We start from the raw sequence: 21,629 nt of genomic DNA, 5'->3' as shown, positions 1-21,629 counted from the left end.
TTTAGCAAGGCAAATTACTCACAAAAGGGAGTACAAAACAAGTACAGGCATGGATGACAACAAGGAGTAGTAGAAACTGGGGAACGCTATGCTCTGGAGGAAATTCGGGAGTAACCCAGAACCCATAACTCAAAGGCCTGGGCAGTCGGCAACATCGGCAAAGACGAAGACCTGCAGGCTGACAGAGGCGTGGAGACCTTGGCGGCTGGTGGTGAAGATGAAGACCTGGAGGCCGGCAGAGGTGTGGAGACCTTGGCGGCTGGTGGTGAAGATGAAGACCTGGAGGCTGGCAGAGGTGTGGAAACATGGGCGGCCTTCGGCGGCTGAGTAGGAGTGTGGGCGGCTTGCGGCGGTGGCGAAGGCAAGGACCTGCAGACAAGTTGTCCTCGATCCTCACTGAAACAGCGCCTGGCGAACCCCCGGAGGCAGAGACGGCACCTGGCAAACCCTTTGAGACAGAAGCAGAGCCTGGCAAACCCTGGGAGGCAGAAGCAGAGCCGGCAGAACCCCCAGTGGTGAGACCAGGAACAACTCATGGAGCAACTCCTCCTTGAACCCCACAAGAGCAGGATCAGGCAGAGGTTCGCCCTCAAGCCGCTCAGGAACAGGATCAGACAGCGGTTCGTCCTCAAACCCCTTATCTCTGAGTTCAGGAACAAGGATGAGGACTGGTTTCTCCATGAACCCCTGGAAGGCCTTGGGACCAAGAGTTGGGACGTCTTCCATTCTTCCAGGGGCTTCCAGCTGCCCCACAAATGCTGGAGCAGTAGCTGGGGCGTCGAGCCGACCAACAGCGGAGACTGTGGCTGGGGTGTCGTGGCGACCAACGGCGGAGACTGTGGCGTCGAGCTGACAAACAGCGGAGACTGTGGCTGGAGCATCGAGCCGCCCAACAGCTGAGACTGGAGCTGGAGTGTTGAGCCGACCAACAGAAGCACAGAGGAGCTCAGCAAAGAAGCCACTCAGAAACCCATGAAAGAGTTCAGGAGCACAGAGTAACTCATGATCCGGAGTAAGAGCTGAGGTGTCAAGAAGACCTTCAGTGGTGTGAGCAGGAGCTGAGGCGTCGCCGAGACCCTCAGTGGCAGGAGCAGGACCTGAGACATCGCAGAGACCCTCAGTGGCAGGAAGAGGACCTGAGGCGTTGCAGAAACCCTAAGTGGCAAGTGCAGGACCAGAGGCGTTGCAGAGACCCTAAATGGCAGGAGCAGGATCAGAGGCGTTGCAGAGACCCTCAGTGGCAGGAGCAGGACCAGAGGCGTCCCTCTTATGATGCCTTCTGCAGCGTCTGCGACATGTAAAAGTGAGGTCTACTTTGTCACTGTGCAGCAGTGTTCTCAAGACCTGGCATGAGCTGTGCAGCAGCGCACTGGAGGCATGTTATGGGCTAAGCTGCAGCTTCGCTCTGGAGATCTGAGATGGATGAAGGTGGCCGGCAGTAAAACTGCCATTACTGCTGTCCTGTAATTTTCCTCCATTTCTCTGACTTTCTCCTCTAACAAAGGAGAAGGGTGTAAAATAACAGTCCTTCTAAAAAGCTCGAGTTTGCAAGCATGCATCCACAGCTGATCCTCCAGCTTGTTGCCCAGTAATATGGACCGGTTACAGCAGAGGCAGAGTCGCAGCAGGCCTGGGAGATGGTGCTGAGGCAGACGAAGGCTTGGGAAACATTGCTGCAACAGTCTCAGCAGTGGAAATGGGAACCTCATCCTCACTGGCTGAAAGGATGGGAATTGCTCCACGTCGGCTTTTCTTGCGGTGGGAGGAAGATGACGGCTTTGCTGCCGGATGAAAGAAAGGAGAAGATGAAAGGCGACTAAGGGGACCTGTCCCCAGACATGGAATCGCCAGCCTGGAACCATCATAATCCGGCTGCGGCACAGACAGACCCGCACCACGGCATGGTGTCTTCTCTGCCTCCCGGGATAGGTAGTTGAATAGGTTCACCGTACTGCGGCCAGACCAAGGACTTGCAGGTTTGAGCTCTGGCGCTCAGTGGCAACAAGGAGACGCTGGATCAGACAGAGAAAACTGGGGCAGAGGCAGAAGAAGGGGAGCGTCTTCTTGGCCATCACAGCGCTGGGCCACCTCATGCTCCTTCTCCTCCAGCAGAAGTGGAGAGGGCAGAACCTCCAGATCTTCAGGAAGAAGCCTCTTTGCCTCCTCAATCTGGTGCTGAACCCAGCGATCCATGGCAGCGTCCTGTCTAGCGTCCACGAGGTCTAGGTTTGCCAGAAACATTTTGTCAGGGCTGGTGAGCCAGAGGACCCCAAAATGCAGACGACTAGACATCTTAACCGTAAGTTAAAACGGCTTATTTTTAGCAAGGCAAAAGCGAGTACAAAACAAGTACAGGCATGGATGACAACAAGGAGTAGTATGTTTCTGCAAAGAGTGACAGAGTGATAGAGTATAAATGGAGCGAGATACAGGTGCAATGAGGAGACTGGTTTCGTGATGAAGGTGGACCGAATGAAGCTGAGTGCTATGACTCACAGATGTGGGGAGTGAAAACGAAACATGACTGGGACAAAATAGAAATCCTATGATACAAACTAAGAGGAACATAACTTGCAAAATATGAACTAGAAAACAATAAACAGAAGCATGATCCAAAAAATATGACTGAGATTAAGAAAACAGAAACCCCAAAACCCCCTCAAATCATGACAAAAACGGGGAGCAAAGAATACTAACTCACTATCTAGTATCTCACTGCAGCTGCTGTCATTAAATATGGACTTTAAATATTGATCAAACAAAGGTGAGAAAATTAAGCACCTTATGCTTTCAGACAACTACTTCTAACCAGCTCTGTTCATCTGAAACTGCCAGACCCTTTTGCACCTTCAGTTACAAAATATATAAAGACAAATATACAGCATATAATACAGTTCAACAGCTGTCTGTAAATATTTCCTCCATGATTATCTTTTCTAAAAGTATATTGCAGGGTAAAGATAGCCGGAACATGACAAAAAAATAACTAGGACAACATAGCCACCAGAGCTGAGCTGCAAAAAACTTCTAGGCGCCAGAGAGATGGAGACAAATGCTAGAAAGATGGAGGGTAGATGATGCAAAGTTAAAGTAAACATAACTAGGTCAAGACAGCAGTCCACACCGTTAAACCAAAGACTGGGATGATGTGGTGGTTGCGTAAAATCCAACGTTTTACAAACACGACTGGAAATACGATGCCTTAAAACTTTGCCAAGGTTTGTATTTAACAAAGAATATATTTGTGAATGTGTTGTCACAAAAAGGACAATTAGGAAAAACATAGTTAATTTTTAGGAAAGAAATAACAGCAATAACCTTTCTAATAGGAAAACATGTAAATTCACAGAAAAATGTCACTTTGTCATTATAGATGGAAATGGGAAAAAGGCTATTCTGGTAGTGTAAACAATTTGTTGAAAATTGTTGAAACCTGAATGTGAACATGACGTTTGGTTCTCTTTGCTTATTTCCAGCTCTATAATATTGATCGACTAAAATTCACTGTGAGCATTAGAGATTCTCTTTCATCAATAACTCTTTCAAAAGACATTGACAAGCTGGGATGCATTCATTTCGTATGTTATGAAAGCATGTTAACATGAACCCACTGCTGTTACACCTCAGAGCCACCAATAGGAGCAGTTACAGAGTTAAACTGGTGAGCACGTGTGAAGGGGCGGGGGCAGCGATCAACAGCGCTGTTGCCATTTTCTTGTTTAGTGATACTAGCTTTGTTGGCTTTGTTTCGGAAAGCACACATAATTGTGCCAAGATGAAGCCTTGAGTAATATGTTTTAAAGACCAGGAGACCTGTAAATGAGATGTTATAGTGGGCTGAAGGAGGCTAATGTGAAGAACTAAGTAGTTTATAGTATAGTATAGACAGCTCTGACAGACAAAATTTTATCTGCTGGTGGGTGATATGCAAACACTGAGTCCTCAAGGCCACCGTGTAACTAATATGTACATATCTGAACAAATGAGATTGCCTCTTTCTTTGTGTTTGACAGCTGCCTGACAATGATGCAGTACTTTAAAATAAGAAAAGTCTTATCCCAGGTCAAGGCCATTGCTTAACTGTTGCATGTCAGATCGTTGACCTTGCCTACAAACTCCCAAATTCTCCACTTATTTAATTTCAACAGGGTTCTTCTCTCCTGTTGGACACAGAGCTCTAACTGCATCCAGCAGTCAGAGACTGACAGCAGAAAAGTTCAGAGTTCACCCCCTGGCAGTGCTATAAACAGACACAGTGGAGGCTGTGGGGTTAACTCTCCCCTCCTCCCCTCTTGTTCATTTCCCTCGTTCTCCTTCATCCCTCTCTCTCAGTAAAGTGATACAATTTCAATTAGGCTGCAGAGCCACGCATGCTCCTTTTTGCCCAACTTTAATCAGGTGGTGTTATGCTGGACAATCCTCAGAGATTGCTGTAAGATACTTTTCCATTTTCAGACCTTTAAGGATTGGGTTTACTGCTCCAAAGCTCAGAGTGACCACAGAGTCATGACATTTTATCGCTGTAAAAGGTTTCTCCAGCTCCTGTTTTATGATATTTGAATCTCTCACTAGGGTGTTCAAAGTTTGCTTAAAGAACCACAGTACATCAAGACTTACTGCTATTCCATCTCTGTATGCAGTAGATTTCAAATACTAGAACTGTACAAACTGCCAAAACAATTAGACATTTAAAAGAAAGGAAAATCTTAGACAAGAAAACTCATGTTCCTAAAAGGCTGCTTTTACTTTAACATACTTCAAACTTTTGACCCTGGACAAGCCAGAGTTTGCTGGTTATCAAAAGGTCTTATGCTACCTTATTAATCATTCGAATCAAGCCCCTGCTATCTGGCCAAAGAAGCTATTCCATGTCAACTATTAAATAAGTGGCGCTGCTCTTTATTTTTGGGAAAATTCAAAGGCTTGGTATATCCTTAAACATGATATCTAATTAGAGGCTCCAGTACAACAGCAGTTTTGGTTCTACATCTAAAGCAAGGCTAAATAAACTGTTTAAGTTTCAGTCAAAATACAGCAGCAAAGATTAGAAAGAAGCTACGTGGGAAAACTCAATACATTAATACTAAGAGATGTCTGCATGGGAAAACAAATTAAAGTAAGAACAAGAGTTGCAATTAGAATGCTGATTATTTTGGTAGCATTGTGAGCATGCCTATTTCAGTTATAGTGAGTAACATTTAGAATTCCTGTTATACACAGGCATTAGAGTACATACATATTAATAAGAGGAAACACTGTTGATATGCATTACTAGCATGGGGTTTCTTTCTGGGGAAGTGCCATACGAAAGTTAAGAATAAAAGGTGAATACAAGGAGATGCTGTATCCGATGCTTAAGCATGAATCCATCTAACATTTAAGTTATGGGTAATGGCTCCCAAATACCTCCAGATCCACCTCAGATAAAAAGGAGAAGCATAAGGTTTAAAGTGTTGGGCAATATGTGTCACATTCATTTCATTCACAGAAATGACACATCTTATTTATAACATTCTGACAAGTGTTTGTTGCAAACCAATCTCAGTTTAAAAGTATACTTTTAAGTCATTTAAATTATTAGTTAATAATCTTTCCATCTGTGCAAAGAATACATTGAAAGACAGGGTTTCATTCAGTAGCAGTCAATGTCTGATTAATAAGAAATGAAAACATAAATAAAATGTTTAGTATATTGATTTTCCATCAGTGAAAAGGCTTGGAGAGAATCCTACAAAAATACAAAACAGATGTTAAACCTAAATACAAAAACTCCAAAATGTACATAGTGAAATATCAAATATGACACACTAACAAAATGCTTGTAGTGAAAGTGCATCATAGCTTGGACAACCCCTCCCCTAACTCCTACCCTATCAGCTCCCTCCTTTTTTCCATATTGTCTTGAGGTACATTTATTAGTTCACTAGATTCTTGGCAAGAAATGTGTCACTGTCATAGCTGGTGACACTCTGTTTCCTCTTTTTGTTTTGCCATTCTTACTCAGGCCGATGAACATCCTTGGGTAGGCCACCGATTCATAGGCATTGTAGTTGTTGGCGAGAAGCTTCTCTCTGAACTTGCACTCGTTGCTGTAGTGTAACTGCAAGAGAAAAGAGACTCTTGAAAATGCTAATTGTTTAAAGGCAGAAATAAAACAAAGATGCCAGGACATTTTTGTGGGGGGATTTCAAATCTGTATTGTTCATTCTGATTTCAATCAAACAATTGTGTTATTTCTAACTGCAGGGTTATTATTGTGAATGAGCATTTTCAGCCCCACTTTGCACATAAAATACGATTGTAAAATGATAAATGATGCAAGTGGGGCTGAACACTGGATTCTAAGTCTACAGAGCTTTTTGTCCCCAGTTTGAACAACAATAGCTTTTTGACATGCATTCACCGAACATTATGAGACTAAATTTAGCTATTAATTAATCTCCAGCTATTGTGCTGTTGTCTTTATGAAAAAGGCTTTAAACATACCAAATCTTTCAGTATTGTAGAACTGGACAAAGATGTGTCTGATATTCTTGAATCTGTCTCTGTCGTGTTACCTTTCAGTAGCTTGTTACATAAAACAGGTATGTGAGTTCTTAAAAAGTTGTAAACACAGTGCTCTGTTTTATCTTTTTTCAGTTTTTTATCCAAATGCTCGTTTAAAGGTAGTTGCAACCATACTATCGTTGTGAATACAGAGCCTTGCCAAAGCACTAATACACCTAAAACGTTTTCACATTTCGAAACATTACAACCCAAAGTTCAATATATTTTTTATTTGGATTTTATGTAATAGATCAATACAGGACAACTCATCAAGGTGAGGTGAAGAAACAACTCGGTTAAGAATGGAACAAGTAGCCTCAGTATTCATATCTGCCATCGCTCATCCGAATCAAGCCTGCAGGATCTTGAATCTTGGTCTTAGGGATATGTCTCTACCAGCTTTGGACATCTTGAGAATGAAATATTTTGCATATTCTTTTTAACAAAATATTTCAAGCTTGGTTAGATTGGATGGAGGGAAGCAGTGAACAACAATGTTCAAAGTGTTGCCACAGATTTTTTGCTCCATATTTAGCACCATTCATCTTCTCATCAAGTTCTACTTAAGAACCATATCCCCACAGCATGATGCTGCTACCACCATGTTTTACTGTGGGGATGGTGTATTTCCAGTGACATGCATTGTCCCCATGGTTAAAAAAAATAGACCATACACAGACTTTTAAATGTGGGCTAAATTGTCTCATCTCACCATAGCAACATCTTCTTCATTTAATGTTGTGTAATGTTACAAAATATGGAAAAGTTCCATGGGTACGAAAATTTTGCAAAACACATTAAGATATATAGAAACTGTAGTTTCAGAAGACTATGCTTCCTGTAAAATTTCATCTAGTGCCATTTCTGCTGTGAAGCTGTCTTATTTTCTGCTTAACAATGCCAAATATGTAGGAGAGGTAACTGCTATGAGTGTATTGTGTCTCAAGAGTTGGTCGAAAGGGCGACTTCTAAATGTTGTAAAAAACTGTCAACTAAGAGCTTTATAAAATAAACTAAATCTGTCTTTTTGAAAAAGACAAATTTAATTTAGACCTTTACAAAAAAGGCATGTAGAGGGTATTCAAATAAAGAATGAGAATAACCTAGGCTGACTTGTTATGGCAAATATCCAGTGGTCCTGGGTGTCATGTTGAAAATCTCTTAACAATCCCTTTATGTGCTCAAAAAGACTGCCTTCAGTGTGTATTTAGTAGCATAAGAAAGACTGCTGGTCTGCTACATCCCTGCTCATCACTGGTAAGGCCAATGTGATTGCAGGCATATTTCTAACAAAAAAAATAAAAGATGTAAGGTAACCATTCTGTAACATTTAAACCTTATGTTTAAGTCATAATTTCAAACTATTTTTCATCAATTGTTCAGTGACTTTGATCTTTTGATTGAGTAAAAATTAAGAACTGGTTTGCATTTCTCTCTCTTTTCTCTTCCTAGAAGCTACACCTGGCCTGACTCTGTGTCTACCTGTGACACCTTTCTGGAGAGAGGCATCGTTCAAGCTTCTGCTAGCAACAACTTAATGCTCACCTTCTACAGATGATCCACTTGGCCCTGTCTTTCAGTGTTTAACCCTTTCTCTTTCCTAGATATAGCAATTGACTGAGCTTTTACTGTAGCTAATTATATGTGCTCTCTTCCAGACTCTATCCTTGAAAACTGGCTCAAAGTTTATCTGTTCTTTCTTTCTAGATGAAACGACTAAAGGAGCTTCATCCACTAACATTTACTTTTCCTTCCCATAGAAAGTACTCCTGGATCAGTGCTTCTGTGTTCTTTGTGTGTCTCTGCTCTGTTCTCTCAAACCCCCAGTCGGTCATGGCAGATGGCTGCTCACACTGAGCCTGGTTCTGGTTCTGCTGGAGGTTTCTTCCTGTTAAAAGGGAGTTTTTCCTCTCCACTGTCGCTACATGCATGCTCAGTATGAGGGATTGCTGCAAAGTCAATGCCAGTGACTGTCCACTGTCTCTACATGCTCATCCAGGAGGAGTTACTGCTGCAAGTCACTGACTTGATGCAATCTGCTGGGTTTCGTTAGATAGAAAAACTTTTTATCTTATTTGAATAAATAACTGAATCTGACTGCACTGTTCAATGGTTAGGATTAATTAGAATGTATGTACCTGACTTTATGAAGTGCCTTGAGACGACATGTGTTGTGAATTGGCGCAAAATAGATAAACTGAATTGAAATTTTAATTTCTAATCTTCAAATTAAGGCAAAAATCTGTTAGAAGCCATCTAAATTCCCCAAAATGACCAGTGTTGTGCCAGTTCATCCTTCATCCTAAAATGAACTGATTAATGTTCATAGTTTTCCCATTTGTAAAATCTGTCTTTACTGAGATAAACTGTATTTTTTTAATTGCTTAATTCCCAAAACAGCTGCAACATTTTTATTAACAGAAAAGAAAACTGTAATTTTGAAGGAAAAGCTCTCCATTTCAACTAAGTTGTTACTATTAAGGATGCCCAATCAGGATTTTTTTTGCCATTTGAACTATTATTGTACAAGTGAAAACCCATGGTAATAATGAATAACTGTCAAATACTGGATGTTGAACTACACTTGTACAACAATATAATCAAGATAAATTCAGGTGGTCCATGTATAGTTTTGGTCATAGGGCAGTAAACCACCATGATGTTTCTCTTTAATGAAATCTTGCTTCTGTTTTACCATATGAGCTGACAAACATCTCTGGTGTTATCTCAGCTACTTACCTGCAGGATGGTCGCAGAGAGGAGTTCAAAGTTGCAGCTTCTCTGTGCGTCTTTGCTCCATCTCCCGTCAATAAAAAAAAAAATTAAAATCAGGCAGCAAAAAACTCTTAGTTTACCCTGGTAGTTTTAAGGGTTAGAGTTCGAGCCTTCAGTTAATATCCTTATGTATAATGTGAAGCTGAATGCAGCATAGTCAAGTTTAAAGCAATATATTTGTTCATCCCCAAATGGAGTGGCAGTAAATATCGTCAAAATGATCTGCGTTACCGTCATGTTTACCATTAAAAAAACGCATCGTTCAGTTTAAAATTCTTTAAAATGTGAGTGCCACTAGTAAATGCATTAATATAAACTCGTTCATGCACAACACTGAAAATCACCATAAACTAAGGAGGCAGTAATACAGTTTACATGGGTATAAAGAACTGGCACCCTAGCCTGCTTCCAAGTTAACCCAGCAACATTTTGTCAACATATCCCACAATTATCCTCAGTTTTGCACAGTTCTCCCTCTTTTCTCTTCCTAGAAGCTACACCTGGCCTGACTCTGTGTCTACCTGTGACACCTTTCTGGAGAGGGGCATCGTCCAAGCTTCTGCTGGCAACAACTTAATGCTCACCCTCTACCGATGATCCACATGGCCTGTCTTTCAGTGTTTAACCCTTTCTTTCTCCTAGATATGGCAATTGACCGAGCTTTTATTGTGACTAACTCTATGTGCTCTCTTTCAGACTCTAACCTTGAAAACCGGGTCAGTGTTTATCTGTTCATTCTTTCTAGGTGAAATGACTAAAGGAGCTACATCCATTAACATCTACTTTTCCTTCCCATAGAAAGGACTCCTGGATCAGTGCTTCTTTGTTCTCTTTGTGTCTCTGCTCTGTTCTCTCAAACCCCCAGTCAGTCGTGGCAGATGGCCGCTCACACTGTGCCTGGTTCTGCTGGAGGTTTCTTCCTTTTAAAAGGGAGTTTTTCCTCTCCGCTGTCGCTACATGCATGCTCAGTATGAGGGATTGCTGCAAAGTCAATGCCAGTGACTGTCCACTGTCTCTATATGCTCATCCAGGAGGAGTGAATGCTGCAAGTCACTGACTGGATGCAATCTTCTGGGTTTCCTTAGACAGAAAAACGTTTTATCCAATTTGAATAAATAACTGTATCTGACTGCACTGTTAAATGGTTAGGATTAATTGGAATGTATGTACCTGACTTTTGGGAAGTGCCTTGAGACAACATGTGTTGTGAATTGGCGCTATATAAATAAAACTGAATTGAATTGAATTATCCTCAAAATAAAAACAACATTTTAGTCTTATGTTTGCATTTTATTAGAGTTAACCAAGTTTAACAGTGGCTCTGTGCTATTTATCTGACAGGGGAGTTGGTGACATTCATGTTTCCAACATGGAAATATAAACTGTTGTCTTTCTACCTATAGTCATAGTAAAGCTATAAGCTATGAATTCTTTAAATTCTTATAATTTACAGATCATTACAAATTAAACACATCTGAAATTGTGAAATCTGTTGTGTGTTTTCTATATGTTGTTATTTAATTCTGTACAAGTTTGAAACTGATTAGAACAAATTATATTAGAACCTTGGGAAGGAAGAAGGGTTTCTTTTTTCTTTCTTTCTTTCTTTCTTTCTTTCATGTAGAAGAGTGGATATGACAGAGCCCATGTTGCTGGAGGTCCAGTACACGGTCAGCACGGCAATCTACGAGGAAATCTTAGAGCATGACCATGTGCCATCTAATTACTCTGCTTGATTAACTGACCAACTAGCCTGACCTAAACCCCCTAAAGAATCTATTGTGCATTGTCAAGAGGAAGATGAGGGGACACCGGAGAAAAGTTTGTGCACACAAACTAGAAATTTGATTTTGGTTCCACAAAGTAAATATGTATATATACAGTGTTGTTACAAAAGGAGAAGACAAGGTTTAATCAGTGCATTTATGCATAGCATTGATTCCTAGCAGAGTAGCTGGGCATTTTGTTCAACAGGTGTTTATCAGAGAGACAGCCTGGGCCACTTAGATGGGGCAAGGCAGGAATGTGGCTGACTAGAAAATCACTTTATATGTGCAGTCTATTTACCTTAAGGCAACTTAAGCTTCCTTAACACCTCAGCAGAGGTGTTGAAAAATATTTCTGGGAAATTCTAATATATTGAGATGCACCTTCTGGAATTAAATGGGTAGTGTAACTGTTCACCTGAATGCACTTGTAAGTCTTCCCGGTCTACTACTTCAGCATACAACAAAACTTGTTATATGCTGCAAGTAACCACCGTTGAGATTTTGGGGAAAAAAAATTTATTCCGCAAGTGTAATTTGACACATTACAGTTTGGTTTATGACTGAGTTGTTCTTTCTGTGGTTGCATGTTTGCTCTTGATTGTAATGCACCCCTTTTATTAACTAAAAGATTAACTTCACATTTTCACTGGCATCTTAACAAAATAGCAGTTTTGTGGGGACATTGTGGGGACAACTTCTGAGAACAGTCTGGGAAACTAACATTACATACATACGCAGCTGGTTGTTATACAATTAACAATATATATGTTACAGAGTTCCACATAGCATTTAATAATTGTTGTATTCTTAAAATCTGTGTCCATGAAATGAGCACTCAATAAATACATTAGGTACACTCACTGATCCATAAAGTTTTCCTCGTCGGTTCATGGCCACAAAGAGCCCACTGCGAACGCCAAGCAGAGTAACCACCCCTCTCTCCACGGGAGAGATCTGCAAGAGACCTTTAGAAATATAAAAAACACATACTGAAACCTAATGATTAGAAAACATTTCTCTTCTCACAATTCTATTTTTATTTGTCAGCGCTATATCTTACATGAAATACAATGTTGATCTGTGTGTGTTTCTTTTTAAATAAAATACAACTATAACGTGTCTTCAGTTCAGAAACCAATTAAGCAAAGTGCCAGTCCCAGTTCCATTTTTCAGAATAGCCTAGAAAGCAGTCCTAATTTATTGAAAGACCTCCAAAGTAACATAAATGTTTTTCTCTTTTTTATGCTTGGTTATGAGAATGTCAAAAATTACCGCGTTGACTAAATAAAACATTCTAGCTAGTAATTCTTTGCAGAATGTGGAGATAAATTGCACTGTAAATAAAGGAATGTTAGGTTTAACAAGTATGCATAAATCGCTTCTGCTAACCCTGCCTTAGAGTCGTCTCTGAGCTTTTGTATCATATGCTTTTTTTGAGTTTGTTTGTCTTGCCTTTAAATATGTTGTGATAACCTGACAATAATTTAAATGTGCGTTAGTAATCTGCGCAGGGCTCAATCTGTCCTCAGAGCAGAGCCTGTCCTAACTTTAGGGCTCTGGCTGGCTGCAGGCCCGGATTACAGCAAGGTCTGGTTACACGTCAGGCGCAAAAGTTTGCGCATATCTGTGTTGGTATGCGGAACCGAAGTGGGACTCCTGGTGTTTTCAAGTGGCGTGGAACAATATGAGCAGAGCAGCATCACCTCTTAGGGTTGTTGGGGCATTGATCAGGAGTAAAGTGGAGCTGAGGTTTTTTTTTTTTTTTTAATCAAACCTGAATAGGACGGGTTTGTGGTGAGTTAGTTCCTAAATTATATTTTATTAACTTAAAGCCGATTTAAAACACTTCAATATGCGTTATTTAGCAAAAAGCTAAACTTCTCTATTAGAAAACTAAATGAAGATCTCAGAATTGTTCAAGCCATTTTAACAATCGTCGCCAGTGAATGATAAGGCTACTTACTGTAACGATTCTCGCTGTGTACTCCTGTTATTCTACCATCGGTTAACACTTGTATATGAAACCCAATCCCTACGTTGCAGTAGAGCCGCCGCAACCGTTTAATGCCTAGGAGGTAGTCGCCGTCCCGACTGATCTCCTCCCGTTTCTCCCCCGGGATCCGTGCCAGAGAGCGGGAGTAGAGGGCCTCCCAGCGCTCCACTGTCCCGTTGAAACCGGGGGCGCATCCCACAATGGCCGTAACTAGGCTCAAGACTAGGAAGGTCCTTTGGGCCGACAAATAACCCATGTCAGGTTTGACTCGGAAAGCAGCCTCCGGTGTACACTTTCCCAGTGAGGTGACAGTAAAAGATAGTCGAAGCAGCAGCGCGACAGAGAGAAGCGTGTAAAAGTTGCGCTCATTCCCAGACCGACAGGCGCACTGACTTCAGCGCCGGGGCGACATTGATCTGCACAGACTCTGAGGAACCATGCCTCTATATTTATACCTGCAGACACATTACATCACAGCTCGACACTTATAAGAAATCTACAAACTAATACACTCACTGCACCAAAGCGTTACTGTGTTCAAATAATAGAGAACTTATCTCGGGGAAAAGTTCAGCTTTTCTCGGAAAATATACTAATAAAGGTTTTATTATTATAGAGAACAAATCTTTGTGTGCGACTTACATTATCAGCGACAGAATATCCTAATTTATGTATTGAAGGATGTAAAGGAAACAGCCAAGTTAACAGACTGTGCTGCCGAGACAAGAGACAGTTCTATAAATGAACAATAACAGGAAAAAACACACGTCCAATTTAGCTAAATAAAAAAAAAAGCGCACACTTAAGACTGGTGGAAGGGAAATCATGTCCCAGGCCCTTCCACAAAACAATGGTAAGACTAAATAGAGACTGTCAAACATGTCAAGTATTGTCACTGTCACCAAGCTTTCCTATAGTCCTTAGCTGTGTATTAATAAGATACACTTGTCATAATAAAATTAACATAGGTAATTGTTTTAGCACAAAAGAATTAATCTCAGTCCTAAAAATTAAAGTTAGACTTTTTTTGTTCTTTGAAATCCTCCTTATTGCCTGGTGATGTTCAACAGGTAATTAGTTGTTGGTTTAGTTGGTTCATAGTTGGTTCATTATCGAGGTTAGCTCTTTCTATCCATTTAACATTCGATGAAACTCATCCGAAACATTTTGGCTTGTATTATCATCACGGTTAGTTCAGGGATGAGTTCTTTCACAGCATCTCTGTAGTGTTTCATCCTCACCAGTCTTTCAACTTCATTGAACTGATGTGCCACTCTGAAAGACAGTTTATATTGTTTCACTGTTTCATTTAAGCCGTTAGAGTTGCTGGCTCTAATGGCTGCTTGATATCTACAGTCGTATTCAACAAATTAGAATATTACTGAAAGATTAATTTATTTCAGTAACTCAGTTCAATAAGTGAAATGCATTAATTATTATGATGATTTTCCACTTACAGCTAATAAAAACAGGACATTTAAGATTAGAATATTATATCAGACCCCATTTTTTAAATACAGATGTGTTGGCTTAATAAAAAGTATGTTTAATTACTGGTACTTTAAATATAACATACGAGCCATATCGGAACGTGTGTTTTAATTTATTGAATATGACTGTGGGGCTGAGTGCTGCCTTTTTTATATCTATGGTTTCAGCAACAGTCTGAGCAAGGCTTTACTTTCTGGTTTGGCTCTGTTCTGCTTCTCGTTTACCATACTGGAACTGTTTTCTCCAGGTTACAATTGACTGCTCCGAAAGGTATAAATGCACTGTTCTTTTGTGTGCTGCAAAATTGCTGTGTGTCTGACCTTGTGTTCTATGATGGCCTAGAAGTACCAGTAAACCAACCAGTACCCAGTATAGAGGACCAAAAGAAGTTTCAGGCTTTTACTTTTCTTGCTAGCACTAATGCAAAGGCTTGATCCTCCAGGTAACCTTCAGAACTGAAACCATTGCAATTCCATAACATGGACCACTTGACAACTAGAAGAGCTGATGGAGAGCTAAATCTCAAAAACAAGCATTTGGCCAATCTCCTGAGCTGCTCCAGTACCTGAAGGGTTGTTTGACCATTGCACCGAACATACAAACTTAATGATCTATCCCTCCAGGATAGCTGATGGAGTGCTTGACCCTTAGGACTGTGTGAGATGATTGGACAGATCTTTGGACAACAGAGCACTAGAATAGTCGCATAGCTACTGGACTATGTCATGTCAAGGAAAGCAAATGACATGTCATAAATCTCCCTGGAAAAGTTTTGGATCCACCGTCTGCTGCAACACCTGGCTAAAAAATCCATCAGGCCTCTGAGGGGTCCTGCATGTCAGATATTGAATCAATCATAAATGCCTCCTTGGTAAATGATGGAGTCCTGGCTGTATAAGAGTAATGTGTATTGATCTACTTCCAGAACTATGAAGACATTTTTCAGCCGTATCTACAAGCAGATATTTTGCAGTCGCTGTCCATGGTTCTGTAAGCTCTTTTATTAATGATGAAACAAAGTAGGTCAAGATATTGGCCTTTCAGCCATGCAAAGATTTGTAAATTATATCCAGCTTTGTTTTTTGTTCCTGTTGCACTAAAGTCATTGTGGTTTCAGATTGCAGGTACGCTATGAATTATGCTAGGGGTTAGTGGTTTTGAATTTCACAGGGTGGCAGCTGCAATTTGGAGCTTAAAATGTCTCAGCATTCAACGCATGCATTCATTCATTCTCTTGTTTGTTCATCACAAAAAGGAAGCTTGTACAAGGCAGATTTATGACAACTGGCTTCGGAATTTATATTTGTTCAAAAGTAAATATTTTGGAATAGCAGCTGTGCTTGGAATGACCAAAAGCATTCTTTTCCAAATCTTGGTTTGGATGTATTTAAATTATGTAATGTGTTAATTTTGGAAAAATAATCCATTACTGCATTGGTGGCCCAGATAGCCCTGCTGCATTTCAAGTTCCTATGTTCAAATTCTGGCCACGGTCATTCTGCTTGAAGGTTAAATGTTCACTTATATGTAAAATATTAGTGTTTTGTGTCTTCAATTAGATTAGTAAATTTTGTTCAAATTCACTGTTACTTGTGTAAAAACAAACGGTTTCTGCCTGTAGAGGTCAGTATTGACAAATCAATATTTCCATACTCAACTGCTGTACAGCATTTCTGATCACCAGGATAAGGTTATGTGTTTAAAATCGTTTTTTGATCATACATTTGAAAACAATCAGCATTTGAAAACAAACCCATTGTTATGGATCTAAAATAATAATAATGATGAAGTTGAAACTATGTTGTTCATGTTCACTATACAGTTGCCTAAAAGCTATTTTAATCAGAATCAGAATAAAAATCAACTTTATTGCCAAATTTGTACAGACAAACAATGAATTTGACTCCGGTGCACTTTGCTCTCAATAATAAAAAATATATTTTTAAATGTACATATATACACAATTGACTTTACGATAGAAGATAACGAGAGATCAGTCCAAGTATGCATGGTGTTGTTCTGGAACTCTGACTATCAAGTGTTCATCAGAGAAACACCCTGGAGGAAGAAACTGTCTCTGTGGCGGCTGGTTTTAGCAGACAACACTCTGTAGCGCCAACCTGGAGGTACACACGTGGACAAAATTGTCGGTACCCCTCTTTTAATGAAAGAAAAACCCACAATGGTCACAGAAATAACTTGAATCTGACAAATGTAATAATGAATAAAAATCATATGAAAATCAACACATGAAAATCAGACATTGCTTTTCAAACATGCTTCAACAGACATATTTAAAAAAATAAACTCATGAAACAGGCCTGGACAAAAATGATGGTACTCTTAATTTAATATTTTGTTGCACAACCTTTTGAGGCAATCACGGCAATCAAACTATTCCTATAACTGCCAATGAGACTTCTGCACCTCTCAGCAGGTATTTTGGCCCACTCCTCATGAGCAAACTGCTCCAGTTGTCTCAGGTTTGAAGGGTGCCTTTTCCATACGGCATGTTTCAGCTCCTTCCATGATGCTCAATAGGATTTAGGTCAGGGATCATAGAAGGCCACTTCAGAATAGTCATATGTTTTTCTCTTAGCCATTCTTGGGTGTTTTTAGCTATGTGTTTTGGGTCATTATCCTGTTGCAAGACCCATGACCTGTGACTGAGACCAAGCTTTCTGACACTAGGCAGCACATTCCTCTCTAGAATCCGTTGATAGTCTTGAGATTTCATTATACCCTGCAGAGATTCAAGACACCCTGTGCCAGATGCAGCAGAGCAGCCCCAGAACATTACAGAGCCTCCTCCATGTTTCACAGTAGGGACAGTGTTCTTTACATCATATGGTTCATTTTTCTGTCTACGAACATAGAACTGATGTGCCTTGCCAAAAAATTCAGTTTTTGTCTCATCTGTCGATAGGACATTCTCCCAGAAGCTTTGTGGCTTGTCAACATGTAGTTTTGTAAATTTCAGTCTGGCTTTTTTATTATTTGTTTTCAACAACGGTGTTCTCCTTGGCCGTCTCCCATTAAGTCCACTTTGCCTCAAACAATGTCGGATGGTGCGATCTGACACTGATGTTCCTTGAGCTTGAAATTTACCTTTAATCTCTTTAGAAGTTTTTCTGGGCTCTTTTGTTACCGTTTGTATTATCCATCTCTTTTTTTGGTCATCAATTTTCCTCCTGCGGCCACGTCCAGGGAGGTTGGCTACAGTCCCATGGATCTTAAATTTGAAATTAAAGTGAAAATTGAAGATGGTCTTATAACCTTTACCTTTATCATGCTTATCTATAATTTTCTTTCTAATCTCCTGAGACAACTCTTTCCTTCGCTTCCTCTGGTCCATTTTGAATGTGTTACACACCATATCACCAAACAGCACAGTGACTACCTGTAGCCCTATATTTAGGCCCACTGACTGATTACAAGAACGAAGACACCTGTGATGCTAATTAATGGACACACCTTGATTTAACATGTCCCTTTGGTCACATTATTTTCAGGGGTACCATCATTTTTGTCCAGGCCTGTTTCATGAGTTTATTTTTTTAAATAATTCTGTTGAAGCATGTTTGAAAAGCAATGTCTGACTTTCATTTGTTCATTTACAGAATTTTTATTCATTATTACCTTTGTCAGATTCAAGTTATTTCTGTGACCATTGTGGGTTTTTCTTTCATTAACAGAGGGGTACCGACAATTTTGTCCACGTGTGTACCTCCAGGTTGGCGCTACAGAGTGTTGTCTGCTAAAACCAGCCGCCACAGAGACAGTTTCTTCCTCCAGGGTGTTTCTCTGATGAACACTTGATAGTCAGAGTTCCAGAACAACACCATGCATACTTGGACTGATCTCTCGTTATCTTCTATTGTAAAGTCAATTGTGTATATACAGGTCCTTCTCAAAATATTAGCATATTGTGATAAAGTTCATTATTTTCCATAATGTAATGATGAAAATTTAACATTCATATATTTTAGATTCATTGCACACTAACTGAAATATTTCAGGTCTTTTATTGTCTTAATACGGATGATTTTGGCATACAGCTCATGAAAACCCAAAATCCCTATCTCACAAAATTAGCATATTTCATCCGACCAATAAAAGAAAAGTGTTTTTAATACAAAAAACGTCAACCTTCAAATAATCATGTACAGTTATGCACTCAATACTTGGTCGGGAATCCTTTTGCAGAAATGACTGCTTCAATGCGGCGTGGCATGGAGGCAATCAGCCTGTGGCACTGCTGAGGTCTTATGGAGGCCCAGGATGCTTCGATAGCGGCCTTTAGCTCATCCAGAGTGTTGGGTCTTGAGTCTCTCAACGTTCTCTTCACAATATCCCACAGATTCTCTATGAGGTTCAGGTCAGGAGAGTTGGCAGGCCAATTGAGCACAGTGATACCATGGTCAGTAAACCATTTACCAGTGGTTTTGGCACTGTGAGCAGGTGCCAGGTCGTGCTGAAAAATGAAATCTTCATCTCCATAATTTTCAGCAGATGGAAGCATGAAGTGCTCCAAAATCTCCTGATAGCTAGCTGCATTGACCCTGCCCTTGATAAAACACAGTGGACCAACACCAGCAGCTGACACGGCACCCCAGACCATCACTGACTGTGGGTACTTGACACTGGACTTCTGGCATTTTGGCATTTCCTTCTCCCCAGTCTTCCTCCAGACTCTAGTACCTTGATTTCCGAATGACATGCAGAATTTGCTTTCATCCGAAAAAAGTACTTTGGACCACTGAGCAACAGTCCAGTGCTGCTTCTCTGTAGCCCAGGTCAGGCACGTCTGCTGATGTTTCTGGTTCAAAAGTGGCTTGACCTGGGGAATGCGGCACCTGCAGCCCATTTCCTGCACACGCCTGTGCACGGTGGCTCTGGATGTTTCTACTCCAGACTCAGTCCACTGCTTCCGCAGGTCCCCCAAGGTCTGGAATCAGCCCTTCTCCATAGTCTTCCTCAGGGTCCGGTCACCTCTTCTCGTTGTGCAGCGTTTTCTGCCACACTTTTTCCTTCCCACAGACTTCCCACTGAGGTGCCTTGATACAGCACTCTGGGAACAGCCTATTCGTTCAGAAATTTCTTTCTGTGTCTTACCCTCTTGCTTGAGGGTGTCAATAGTGGCCTTCTGGACAGCAGTCAGGTCGGCATGGTATCACTGTGCTCAATTGGCCTGCCAACTCTCCTGACCTGAACCTCATAGAGAATCTGTGGGATATTGTGAAGAGAACGTTGAGAGACTCAAGACCCAACACTCTGGATGAGCTAAAGGCCGCTATCGAAGCATCCTGGGCCTCCATAAGACCTCAGCAGTGCCACAGGCTGATTGCCTCCATGCCACGCCGCATTGAAGCAGTCATTTCTGCAAAAGGATTCCCGACCAAGTATTGAGTGCATAACTGTACATGATTATTTGAAGGTTGACGTTTTTTGTATTAAAAACACTTTTCTTTTATTGGTCGGATGAAATATGCTAATTTTGTGAGATAGGGATTTTGGGTTTTCATGAGCTGTATGCCAAAATCATCCGTATTAAGACAATAAAAGACCTGAAATATTTCAGTTAGTGTGCAATGAATCTAAAATATATGAATGTTAAATTTTCATCATGACATTATGGAAAATAATGAACTTTATCACAATATGCTAATATTTTGAGAAGGACCTGTATGTACATTTAAAAACAGTCTAAACAGTTTATGTGCAGGATGTGTGGGGTCAGCAGAGATTTTAGCTGCCCTTTTCCAGACCCTAGACCTGTATAAGTCCTGGATGGAGGGAAGGTCAGCCCTGATGATTCTCTCTACAGACCTGATTGTTCGTTGTAGTCTGGACGTGTCCTGTTTTTTGGATGAGCCAAACCACACTGAGATGGACGAAGACAGGACAGACTGAATGATGGAAGTATAGAAGATGACCAGCAGCTCCTGTGGAAGTTGTACTTCTTGAGTTGCCTCAGGAAGTACAGTCTCTGCTGGTCCTTCTTCCAAACGTTGACCATGTGTGAAGACCATCTCAGGTTTCGACAAAGTGTGGTTCCAAGTAACCGGAAGTGGTCCGGAGCAGACGCAGTGTTGTTGAAGATGGGGCGGTGTTCTTAGAATGTCCACCATCATCTCCACTGTGGGTTAAGTTCCAGGTGGTTCTGACCACACCAGTAGACCATCCGATCCACCTCCTGTCTGTATACAGCCTCATCACTGTCCTGGAGCAGTCCAATTACAGTGGTGTCATCTGCAAACTTCAGGAGTTGCACAAACAGGCCTGCTACGGGGCAGTCATTTGTGTATAGGGAGAAGAGGAGTGGAGAGAGAACACACCCCTGGGGGCCTGCCGGTCCTTCAGGAAGCTGGTGATCCACTGACAGGTGGAGGCCAGGACTTTGAACTGGGTGAGCTTCTGGTGGAGGATTTCTGGGTTGAAGGCTGAGCCGAAGTCCACAAAAAGGATCCTGGCGTACATCCCTGGGTGGTCAAGGTGTTGCAGGGTGAAGTGTAGGCCTAAGTTGACTGCATTATCTGCCCACCTGTTTGCCCGGTAAGTAAACTGCAGGGGGTCCAGCAGGGGGCCTGTGATGTTCTGTGATGTCGCTCAAAGGATTTCATGACCATAGTTGTCAGGGCGACAAGCCTGTAGTCATTTAATCCTGTGATGGTGGGTTTCTTGGGTACTCGGATGATGGTAGAGCATTTGAAGCAGGAGGGAACCTCACGCAGCTCCAGTGACTTGTTGAAGATCTCAGTGAAGATGGGTGCCAGTGGGGAGACATTATTAGGTCCTGAGGCCTTCTTTGTTTTCAGGCGTTGAAAGATACTATTTACATCTTCCTCTGAGAACCTAAGTGCAGAGGAAGGTGTAAATAGGATCTTTCAGTGGCTGAAAACATAGAAGGCGCTGTCAGTGATCTATTTGACATTTTATTATGAACTTAAAAAGCATTATATTTATAAACCCACAGAATATAAAATAATTTAAGGAATTGTTTAAGTTTGCTTGTCTCAGAGCCTGGTCAAATAAAGAAATTCATTGAAGCTCCT

General features: G+C 41.0%; 1 protein-coding gene across 1 annotated transcript; it reads right to left on the bottom strand.

Annotated features, from left to right (window-relative positions):
• Positions 1-1,143: 1,143 nt before the first annotated feature.
• fgf4 (fibroblast growth factor 4) lies at positions 1,144-16,472 on the bottom strand. The gene is made up of 3 exons (XM_047362522.1): positions 13,054-16,472; positions 11,952-12,055; positions 1,144-6,100 (listed from the first exon to the last, which is right to left on the bottom strand). Exons 1-3 carry the CDS (start codon positions 13,337-13,339, stop codon positions 5,924-5,926), a joined length of 567 nt encoding a protein of 188 aa, XP_047218478.1. The 5' UTR covers positions 13,340-16,472; the 3' UTR covers positions 1,144-5,923.
• Between the last annotated feature and the right edge of the window lie 5,157 nt (positions 16,473-21,629).

Source organism: Girardinichthys multiradiatus, chromosome 4 (genome assembly GCF_021462225.1).
Source record: "Girardinichthys multiradiatus isolate DD_20200921_A chromosome 4, DD_fGirMul_XY1, whole genome shotgun sequence".
Classification (NCBI taxonomy): domain Eukaryota; kingdom Metazoa; phylum Chordata; class Actinopteri; order Cyprinodontiformes; family Goodeidae; genus Girardinichthys; species Girardinichthys multiradiatus.
Note: the sequence above shows the minus strand (reverse complement) of the source record. Positions and strands in the feature narration are given on the sequence as shown.